At 33.8% G+C, this 12303-nt stretch overlaps 1 protein-coding gene across 1 annotated transcript; it reads left to right on the forward strand.

Annotated features, from left to right (window-relative positions):
- Positions 1-1556: 1556 nt before the first annotated feature.
- On the forward strand, positions 1557-2931 carry PUCHI (Integrase-type DNA-binding superfamily protein). The gene has a single exon (XM_039022048.2). It carries the CDS (start codon positions 1568-1570, stop codon positions 2783-2785), a length of 1218 nt encoding a protein of 405 aa, XP_038877976.2. The 5' UTR covers positions 1557-1567; the 3' UTR covers positions 2786-2931.
- The last annotated feature ends 9372 nt before the right edge of the window (positions 2932-12303 follow it).

Below are 12303 nucleotides of genomic sequence, written 5' to 3' on the forward strand. Positions count from 1 at the left end.
TTGTTTTGCTGCAGTTTAATCTTCTTCTCATTTCCCTTCACTTAACTTTCCTAAAGTGTTTGAAATTCTCAAGTTAATTTTGCCTTGTCCCTTTTTTGACTCTATCTAGCCTTTTTATCATTGCTTTTGGAGATCAAAGAGAAAGAAAGTGACCCATTTTCCTTTTCATTCAAGGTTTTGCCCTGTTTCTGTTTGATAAAAGGTCTCAAAGAAAGTTAAGCTGGGAAATTGTACTACTTTTTACAGGCATTCTGTTATTTTCTGCCAAAGTAGGCCAGTTTTCTCCTTGATTGTTTTTTTTTTACTGCTTAGTCTTTGTTTTTTGTTTTTTTTCTTCATCTTTTTTTAAACATTTGAGATACACCTAATGATGCAAAAAGTCACCAATTTTCATTAAAATGAATTGCTTTTTGGAGGGAATGTCAGTTTTCAAACAAACATGAGAAACACTTTTTGTCATATCATATGTTAGTCAAAATACATTTTGAGTCTCTCTACTTTGGTTTGTGTAATAGTTTTAGCTTTTATGCTTTTAACCATCTAAGTTTAATGATAATATAGATATTCTACTTAGCATTAAGTGAAAACCAAATGGACCTTGATACTACATAGCTACCTACATTTGTGTTCTATATCCCTTTGGCCTTATTACATGGCTTCCTTGACCTCTTAATCTATCTATAATTGTCACAACAAGGGAAATGAAGAAGATAGGGACTACAACATCACAAGAGCCGAGATCTAAAATAGGATATAGTTCAAGGAGATGAATAAGAATAAGGACTAAATCATCACGAGAGTCAAGATCGAAATAGGATATAGTTCAAGGAGATGAATAAAAATAGGGACTAAAACATCATGATAGCCAAGATTAAAAATAGGATATAGTTCAGGGAGAAGAAAAGGTATAGAGACTAGAACGTCACGAGAGTCGAGATCTATAATAGAATATAGTTTAAGAAGAAGAAGTAGAAGGACAAAAACGTTATTGAGTGTCGAGATCTAAAATAAGATATATTTTGACCTGACATTCTCATGCAAGTGGATAACAAGCTGAAGTGGATTTGCTAGCATGAAAATAGACAAGAAAGCCTCAAAAGAGTAGCCCTTATTTACCACATAATTAATCCATTGTTTTCTTCTTTTTTTTTGGGTTAAGATATAGATAATCTTAACTGCTCCCTTTGAAAATCATGAAGCAGACAACAAAAACAAACCAAAATTTCTTCTCTTGGTTCTATTTTTTTGCTTAAACTGCGCACTCACATGTGCAAATTGAGGGTTATTTGAGCCATGTAAATATTGAAAACACATTCAAACATACCTTAAACTAATCTCAATATGCTTGTGTGTATGTTTTTCCTTTTCTTTTCTTTTAGGATTGTTCCAACTGTTATGGGAACTTGGAAAGAAAAGACTACCATTTTCAAATATTATATTTGATGAGATTGTAAAACAATATCCCTGGATTTGTACCTTTTTCTTTCATATCAGAGTGATTAAAGGGATTGAATAAGGAATAGTAACTTTTTTTTTAATTGAAAAAAGGAGAGAGGTCTTCCATAGAATGACATGTACAATGTACTTTTTCCCCCTTCTTTTTCTCCTTCACCTACTCACACTCTTTAAAAAGAGCTTCAAGAGCTGCCTCAAGCCTTCATTCCAAACTCAAAAAACTTTTATCTCTTCTGAACAAACTGTCTTTACCCTTCATATTATACTGTTTTTTTTTTTCCTTTTGTTCTTTAGTCTATTTTTTGCTCTAATGGCTACCTCCAAAGCCTCTGATAAAGGCTACCCAATTTATGAAACTGGTCAATCTCAAATGGGTTTTGCTCTAATTCAAAGAAACTCATCTCCAATATCTCAAAATGGAGGAGAGAGAAGAGGCAGAAGAAAACAAGCTGAACCAGGAAGGTTCCTTGGTGTCAGAAGAAGACCTTGGGGAAGATATGCTGCTGAAATTAGAGACCCAACAACTAAAGAAAGGCATTGGCTTGGAACTTTTGATACTGCCCATGAAGCTGCCCTGGCTTATGACAGAGCTGCCCTGTCAATGAAAGGCACTCAAGCAAGAACAAATTTCATTTATTCTGACACTTCGACTTTCCATTCTCTTCTTACTGCTTTTGATGTCCAAACTTTGCTTCCTAATTCTGATCATTCTCACTCCAAATTACAACACACCCCTTCTCCCATTACTATTCCCAATCAAAACAATAACAACAACATCTCATTTGCTCAATCGCAGCCCTCCATTCATGAAACTTCCTCAAATCCTTCTGTTCATGATGATCATCGTGACACTAATTTCTTCTTCTCCAATGATTCCAATTCAGGCTATTTGAGCTGCATTGTCCCTGATAATTGCTTGAAACCCCCTTCAGATTCTAAATACAAAACCCAATCCAACTCCATTACTTCAAATGATCTTCAAAAGTTTAACTTCTTTACCTCAAACTCCATTGAAACTCTCCCTTTTGAAGGTTTGGATGTTTATAGTACTAATAATAATGCTGGTTATGGCTCTGTTATGGAGGAACCAAATTGTTCAAATGATGGAGTAGTTTGGGATAAACAGCAAATTTGGGAGAGTAATAATGGTAGTGATGAACTCTCAGCTATAATTAATAGCTCATCTTCCTCTTCAATGATGGCTGAAAATGGAGGTTTTCATCCATGTATGAACAGTTCTTATGGTGGTTTGTTGCCTCAATCTTCTACTTGTTCTCCTTCAGCTGCTTCTTTTGGTGATGCATTTGATTTTGGGTACACATTACTTTGAGCAGCAAATGGACTGAAGTTATTGGTGAATCTGTCTAAAAGAAAGTGATTGTTTTTTTTCTTTTTCATGCATGTACTTTCTGCTTTTGTTTTCCTGTTGTGATATGAAGAAATCCATGTTTTATGTCTAAAACTACTGTTCTATCTCTCTCTCTCTCTCTTTCTCTCTTTTTGTAATTTTTATACTTAATGAAGACAAAACTTCCAATGTTTTTATTTAGATAGATAGCCAATCTTTATTTTGAAGTGTTTTTTTCTTTAACAGAGAAAGTTTACTTTGTGTAGTTGAGATAAAAATAAACTGATAAGCAACAAGAGCACTTGAATATTCTTTTCTAGAAAGTAAAAAGAGAAAGGACTTGGAAGGATAAATATTCTTTCGAATCATCAAGGGTAAAGATTTGTCTTTTTTGACCTAAAGGGTCAAAATTTTTCTAACTATATATTTCTTGCAAGAAACCTTGTGAAAATTTCAAGTCAATGTAAAGAGCCTATGTGTCTGTGGGTTAGTGTTAGTCTGTTGGAGATTCTTCTTTTAAGAAAATTATTTTAAATCAATGTAGTTGGTAAACTTAATGTATTTTGAAATTTTTTTTTGGGTTGTTTTCAAATATAAGAAAATGAGTCATCTTTTTTTATAAATATAGTAAAATGTCACTGTCTACCAGTGATAAACACTGATAAACGTCTATCACTGTCTATCACTAACACTGATAGACAGTAACATTTTGCTATATTTAAAAATATTTTCAACAGTTTTGTCATTTAAAACAAGGTTCAAATACTACTTTGGTCCTTATACTTTTGACTTTGGTTCAACTTTGGTCCTTATACTTTTGACTTTGGTTCAACTTTGGTCCTTATACTTTTGGCCTTGGTTCATTTTGGTCCCTCTACTTTTAAAAGATTCATTTTGTTCCCTATACTTTCAATGTTGGTTCATTTTGGTCCCTTTACTTTCACAATGTTCATTTTGGTCATTGTAATTTCAACTTTGATTTATTTTTGTTTTTGAACTTTTATACACTGACTGTGAAATTATTTCACTTTTCTTATTACTACAAGAGTACAAAGCCTTAATTTAAATAGAATACAACTTTAATGAAATAAGGAAAATATTGACAGAGAAGGAAAGAATTCTATAGAATAATTACAACAAATAAAACCAAATAAAATAAAATATTTGCATAAATCAATACTCCCCCTCAAGTTGGTTTAAAGATGTCTTCCATTGCCAACTTGCTAATCAATTTGTTGAATTGTAATTTTGGAAGCCTCTTTGTCTGTACATCAGCATTTTTCTTTGTTGTAGGGAGATAGGTATCACTCAAGTATCAATCTTCTCCTTTATAAAGTGTTTATCAACCTCTATATGTTTTGTCCTATCATGTAGGATTGGGTTGTGTGCTATGGAGATGGCGGCCTTATTGTCACAATAAACCCGTATAGGCATTACCTGGATAAATTTCAATTCTTCCAATAATCTTTTTATCCATATACCCTCACAGATGCCATGTGCTAAAGCCCTGAATTTTGCTTTAGCAATACTCTTGGCTACCACACTTTGTTTTTTGCTTCGTCATGTAATTAGATTGCCTCCAATAGAGGAACAATAGGCAGAAGTTGATCTCCTATCTACGGTACTACCTGCCCAATAAGCGTCAGTGTACATTTCTACATGTGAATGACCATTCTTCTTAAATAGTATCCATTTTCCTGGAGTACTTTTTAAATATCTTAGAATTTTGTAGACAGCTTCAAAGTGGGTTGGCCTTGGGGCATGCATGAATTGGCTCACCATATTAACAACAAAAGCAATACCTAGATGAGTATGAGATAGATAGATAAGTCTTTCCACGAGTCTATGGAATTTCTCCCTGTCTTTTATCTCTGTATCCTTTGCAGTTTGAAATTTTAAGTTTGGCTCAATAGGATTTTCTGTTGTACGACAACCAAGTAAACCCATCTCTTCAAGTAAATCAATGATATATTTTCTTTAATTAACAAAGATACCTTGTTTTGACCTAGCAAATTCCATCCCTATGAAGTATTTCAAGGTTCCCATATCTTTAATTTGGAATTCATTAGCTAGTTTGCCTTTCAAGTTGTTCATCTTAGTTTCATCATTACCTGTGAGAATGATATCATCAACATAAACTATTAAAACAACCATTTTATCATGACTAGCATGTCTTAGAAGATGGTGTGATCTGCTTGACTCTGACGGACCCCATAACCTGTCACCGCTTTCTCAAAACGTCCAAACCATGCTCTAGGAGATTGCTTAAGGCCATAGAGGGATTTCTTTAACTTGCACACTTTGTTCGTTCCAAGGTTGGCTTCAAAACCTGGTGGTAAGTTCATAAATACCTTCTTTTCAAGCTTACCATTAAGGAAGACATTTTTTATATCAAGATGATAAAGATGCCAATAAAAATTAGCTGCTATAGATAACAACACTCTAATGGAATTGATTTTTGTAATAGGGGCAAATATTTCATGATAATCAATCCCATAGGTTTGTGTAAAGCATTTAGCAACAAGCCTCTCTTTGTATCTTTCAACGCTCCCATAAGCTTTGCACTTTATAGTGAACACTCATTTACATCCCACTGTTTTCATATCATTTGGAAGCTCAACAACTTCCCACATGCCATTTTCTTCTAGAGCACTCATCTCTTCCATAACTACTAAGTTCTAATTCGGATCATTTAAGGCTTCCTGTATATTCTTTGGTACAAATAGATTTGTTATCTTAGAGGTGAAAGCTCTATAATCATCAGACAATCTATGGTAAGAAAAGTAGTTTGCAATAGGGTATTTAGTACACTGATGAATACCTTTCCCATGGGCTATCAAAATATCAAGATCAGATAGGGGATTTTGAGAGGATGAGGAAATGGGAATAGAAGGATTATTACCTGAATTTTCAACATCATTCGTTAGGGTATCTGATTGGGTTCATGGCACGTCGCCTCTTTGATATTGATTATTTTGATTTAATCCCCTTATAGTATAAACCTGAAGTTCAAAATGTTAATCAGTAAGAATTCTTCGAAGTGTTTCTCCCCCTGAATTTGAATTTCCTATGTTTGGCATTACAAGACTACAACTTTTAGGATAGATGACAACATGGAGATGTATCCCAAAAATTATCTTCTAAGTCGGATATCTCCCTCTAAAGAGAATTTTTGTAAAAAAAAAAAGGCTTATTTTCCAAAAACACCACATCCATACTTTCAATGTATTTTCTAATGAGAGGGTCAAAACACTTATATCCCCTTTTATCAGAGGCATATCCAAGGAAACTACATTTACGGACTCTAGGATCAAGTTTAGATGAGAAAAACACGGGATATGAACATAGGCAGTACACCCAAAGACTTTAAGTGGTAAATCAGACTATTAATGGACAGTAGGAAAAAAAAACCCTCAAAAGGATTAAAGATGTTTTAAAATCCAAGATTTTAGAAGGCATTCGATTTATAAGGTAGGCAGTCGTGAAAACTGCATCACCCCACAAATACTGAGGAACATGCATATAAAACATAAAAGCACGAGCAACATTAAGTAAATGCCTTTTTTTTTTTTTTTTTTTTTTTTTTGTTTAGCAGTACCATTTTGTTGGGGAGTATCACAAAAGGTGGACTGATGAAAAGTACCCTTTTCCTTAAAGAAACCAATAAAAAAAATTATTGAAGTATTCAATTCCATTATCAGAGTGTAAGATGCTTAGTTTAGTTTGAAATTGATTTTCAACCATGTTATAAAAATGAACAAAGATATCTTTGACCTCAGACTTTTTTTGTAAACAAGTAAACCCACGTTAGTCGAGTGTGATCATCAATAAATGTAACAAACCAACGTTTTCCGCTATGTGTCAAAACTTTTGAAAGACCCCAAACATCACTATGGATTAAGTAAAATGGTTTAGAGGCCTTGTAAGATTTTGGTAAATATGGTGTTGGGGTTAATGCCCTAAATTCTCGTGTCCTATAGTTTGTACACATATTGTACGAACACTTGTGTTATATAATATATGATATTTACTTCACATCTTGTATTTTGCTTAGTTGCTTGTTTTATTTGCTTTACCACAAACCAATAAACATAAAATCCCTAGTTATCTGTATGTGACTCAAGCATATATGTGGTGACATACAAGTAGATCATGTCTTGAGTGATAACCAAAATGGTTTGTAGTATATAGATATAGGAGGGAAACCTTATCTTGGTAACGCTACGGATGCGGCCCGCTTTGTGGAATGGTCACAAGTGTTGTGACTTGTCACAGATGGTCTGATCCTGATCATTCATGTTGAGGACATGCGAGCGGGGGCATCCTATATAAAAAGTTTGTATAAGACCTGACTACGAAGTGTTAACGTCTCGTTATATAACACCGTTCATGACAGAGACTTCACTTCACTAGGATGACCATAGATAACATGACCTTAATCCTGAGTGAGTTGGGAACTCCTGCCATTGAGGGCAGTCCTTTGATTTGTATGGGTGCAAGTGGCCAGGTCGCCGACTTAAACCTATGATTTTAGGGATTCGTCTGATCTGGGAGTTGGGAACTCAGCTACACAAGATGGAATTCACTCCTTCCCCGAGGCAGGGGTAAGTAGATAGATAGCTCCCTTAAGGGCTGATTCCAGAACTTGAACGATGTGGCACCACACATCTTCTCTTGGCTCGAGAGGTGTTCACACATAGTTGGACTATGTTGTATTGTTCATTAGAGGAATCAGTGGTACTTAAGAAGTGAGATGTAACCGCAAGGGCAAAACAATAATTTAGCCCAGCTGTACTTACGAGCATCTATGAAGAGTCATCGTACTCATGATTGGTTAAGGAGTGAGATATAACTGCAAGGGTAAAAAGGTAATTTGGCTCAGCTGTACTTACGAGCATCTGTGAAAGGTCATCGTACTCATGATTAGTTATATCTAATGGACACAGAAATATATCTGTAGTAAGAAAAGTTCAGTTGTTGGTCTTTAGTGGAATGCCTGACAGTTAACGGATGGTGGATCTCGTGGCTAGAGAGTTTAGTCAGCTATTCACGGATCGTTGGAGCTTCGAGCCATAGGTTCATTAGGTCCCCTGGGTAGCTTGGATAAAGTCGAGAATCAGTGTTTGGGTTAATTTGAAATGTTCAAATTGACAAGAGGAAGTTCGATTATATATGATATAATTGGCTAAATGTATGAGATACATTATTTTGGAGAAAAGTAGATATAAATATGATTTATATCAAGTAGAGGAGAAATTACTATAGTAGATATGTGATATTAAACTATAGGGTAAAAATATAATATGATTATATTTATTAATATTTTAATTGATTAATTATATGATAATTAATCCAAAAATCTCGTTAGGACGTAGGTTAGTAGGCCAGCGTCGGTTATTGTAACTGATGAATTAAAATGAAAATTGTTTTCATTTTGAATCATCAAAGTCGTCCGAAAAAAAAAGAAAAGCGCGTGTTGGTGAAATCGTAAACGATCGCTTAAATAAATCGAGAGCTAACGATCGTCCACCTCGCGCCTAAACGATCGCACACTAGTTCCTACACAATCAGATAGCTTCCCTAAACGATTGTATTGTGTGCCGAGTTTGCTAAATGATCGTATACCATTTCTTAAACGATCGTTCAGTAAAACCTACACGATTGTGTAGTTTCTCCTAAACGATAAGCATCGTGTTATATGATAGCGTCTTTTTTCCTCCCACTTGCTTATCGCCTACACGATCTGTTCTTCCTCATTCCTCTACTAAATTCACTAAAGACCACGCTTTGGGTTCTCACTCCAAGAATACCTGGGGCTTTTTTCTGGTGGTGTCATCCTCGCGGCGTTCGTGTTTGTGCGGTTGTTCGTGCTACTGTTGTCGACGCTTCTAATGGGCGTTGGTTGATCGGGTAGAGGTTTTCGCTGCGTTGAGTTTCGAAGTTTGAAGAACATCTTCAATTGGTATGGCAACTCTCTCCCTCGTTTATTTTTGTTTAAAGCATGTCTTTAATTGACTGTTCGTTTGCATAACTGTGCATGTGAAGATATAATGTATATTTCGATCACGGTGAGATCGGAGCAATCTGAACACGCTCATGAAACTCTTCGGTGAGAGATCCTTCATATGGGACTCGATGATTTTTAGCTAAAATGCAATATTCACATTGAAAATTGAATAATCAATTCTTTTAAATAACTTTGGAAACAAAAACTTCAAATAGAAAAAATTGGGATGTCCTAGTCTAAATGCCATAACATAATTAATTCCTAAACAGAGGGAGAACTAACACAACTTAAGCCCTGAACTTTTTTACCACTTTAGAGAGTCATCAAAGTAGTAAAGACCATCAAGTAGACTAGCACGTCCAATCATCTCCCTCGAGTCCTAATCTTGAAACCAACGGTGAGTTGTAGAGAAAATGATATGACAGTTAGTGTCATTAAAAAGTTTACTCACAGATAATAAATTATAGATTAATTTAGAGACATGGAGCATAGAGTGTAATGTAATTTTTTTTATCAGACGAATGCTTCCTTTTCATGCGATAGAATTGAATCTACTATCTGCAAGTCGAATTTTCTTAGTGTTATACAGAGGGGAATATGAATAAAAAAGTTGAGATGTACTAGTTGTTGAGATTGATGTCCAAAATCTAGTGTATCTTGTATTTTGTAGTTTTGTTAGTACAAATTTTTTATCTAATAAAATAAGAGGTATTTTATTTGACATTTAGACAACATTAATTCAATCCAATAAACTAAGATTCAAGTTATATGATGTCACTTGAACAGTATGTAGTTGACATACAAGTGGTTCATATTCAAGTAATAACCTAAAAGGTCTGTAGTAAATGGAAGAAAGTTGGTTGCCTTATCCTGGTAACATTACGGATATGGCTCACTTTATAATTGTTACATAAGATGTAAGTGTTACAAACAATATGGAGCATATTGTTTATGTAAAGACATGTGAGTGGTGGTATCCTGTATAAAGAATTTTATACATAGACTGGACCACGAAGTAATTAGTTTCGCTTTATAACACCGTTACTTGAAGAAACTAATATTTCACTCGGATGACCATAGGAGACTTGACCTTAATCCTGAGTGAGTTGTGAACTCATTTGATCTATATGGGTGAAAGTGGCCATGATAACCGACTCATAAATCTATCATTTTTGGGGATTTGTCTGATTAGGGAGTTGGGAACACAACTACACAAGATGGAATTCACTCATTCTCATTCCGTGGAAAAGTAGATAAATTTCTCCCTTAATAGTTGGTCCCGGGTCTTGAACAATGTGTTGGGAATATCCTAAAACTCGTAGTTTGTAAATTTCGTGTAAAACATTCTATTTATCAATAAAATATTATTGAGTGTTTTATTCGATAAAATTGTTGATATTGCATTCTATTATGAAAATTCAATAAACAAATCTATGGCTATAGTATGAATACTTTAACTTTATGTGGTGACATAAATAGGATCAAATTATAGTATATAACCTGAATGGTCTATAAGTATATGGATAAACTCTTATTTATTCATGATTATCCTTTGATCTGCATAGGTGAGAGTGGTCCAACAGCATTGCTCAATAAGCCTTCTATTTCGGGGATAAGAGTGGATAGATAGCTAAGGACATAGCCTTGCAAGATGGAATTCACTCCTACCTATCTTAGGGTTAGCAAATAGGTTGTTCCCTTAAGTTCTGATTCTTGATCTTGAACGACGGGGCCCCACCCTTTCTTGGTAAAGAGGGACATGATTCATAAGTGGTATTATGAATCAGTTGTTCAACAGAGGGTCAGTGGGAGCTTAAGGAGCAAGATGTATTCACAGGGGTAAAATAATAATTTTGACCTAGCTATAAATACAAACGACCCGTGAGGGATCGACTTACCGATTATAGTTAAAATGGACAGAAATACATCTACAGTGAGGAGAGTGCAATTATCGAGTTACAGTGATATGTCTTGATAGTTAACGAATAGTAATTAATTGGTTAAACTCTTTAAACCGAATAAATTGAGTATCATTGGATTAAATTTGAAATTAGGATAATGAATTTAACCAATTAATTACAAATCGTTGGAGCTCATAATCTATAAGTCCATTAGGTTCCTCTACTAACTCGTAAATTAGATCAATAAATTGAGTATCATTGGATTAAATTTGAAATTAGGATAATGAATTTGAAATGTTTAAATTCAATTTAGGGTTTCAATCAATTGTATACGATACAATTGAAACGTTTAATTTTATCGAAACTTAAACGAAATTGGAGAATCAATTAATATTTAAACTATGATTTAAATATTAATTATATGAAATTGATTCATAAAAGTGGATTTGATGTTTTGTTAATTTAATATTAAGATATTAAATTAATCAATTAATTAAAAGATTTAATTAAAATTAGTTTTATTTAAAATTAATTAATTGAATTAATTTTATTAAAAAATAATATTTAAATAAACCAGTTTATTTAAATATAAAATTGTTTTATTTAAAAATCAATTTGATTGATTTATAAAACAATTTTTAATTGAGCAAATTGGAAAAACCCACTATGGTGCTAAGCACCTAGCTCAATCAAATTTCTTGTTGATTTTATCTTAAATATTGAAGTAGAAGTTGGCCTACATGCAAACCATTTCCATGCATGATCTAAGCTTATAAATTAAAGCTTAAGACTGAGAAATGATAAGGCCATGCTGTATTTTTTAACCAGACCTCTGCTGAAGTAGAAACCCTTTTCCCTCTCTCAAATTCATCCAAAACTAGCTCAATTTGAGTGTTTCCACCACACAATCCTCACTTGAGATTAGTAGAGAAGATCTTGGTGGTGGTCTACAAGAAGATTCGAGCTCAAATTTGTGGATATCTTGCTAAATTCATGGAGGTTTCTTCAAAGGTAATGTGTAACTCAAACCCTCTTGTAAACTTGTTATGAGTAGCATGTTTAAATCTCAAATTAAGAGTAGTTAAAGTGCTTATTGATTATGAATTCTTCCGTTGCATGTTATTTAACTCCTTCACAATGAGGCCTCAACCTCTCACTGGCCCAAGAGGTGTTAGTTTGTAGTTGGACTATAAATTGTTTGTTCATTAGAGAAATCAATGGTACTTAAGTAGTTAGATGTAACTATAGGGGTAAAACGATATTTTGACCCAGTCATAATTATGAGTATTTGTGAAGGGTCATCACTCTATTGATTGGTTATATCCATGAACATAGAAATATATCTACGTGCGAAGAGTGCAGTTATCGGTCTTTAATGAAGTGATCAGAAGTTAATGAATATTGATTAATTAGATTAAAGGAGTTTAATCAATTAATCTCATATCATTGGAGCTTCTAATATGTAGATCCATAAGGTCCCTTTATTAGCTCACTAAAGGATAGTAATGAGGAATGATTTAAATTGTTCGAATCCAATGAGGAAATTTTTTATTAATGAGATTAATATATAATTGTTCCTTATAGGTATGATC

The sequence above is a fragment of the Benincasa hispida genome, chromosome 1, assembly GCF_027475165.1.
Source record: "Benincasa hispida cultivar pf3 chromosome 1, pf3_genome.v1.1, whole genome shotgun sequence".
NCBI lineage: Eukaryota > Viridiplantae > Streptophyta > Magnoliopsida > Cucurbitales > Cucurbitaceae > Benincasa > Benincasa hispida.

Coding starts and splice junctions, on each gene's coding strand:
- PUCHI (XM_039022048.2), top strand. CDS start 1,568: ATGACATGTACAATGTACTTTTTCCCCCTTCTTTTTCTCCTTCACCTA.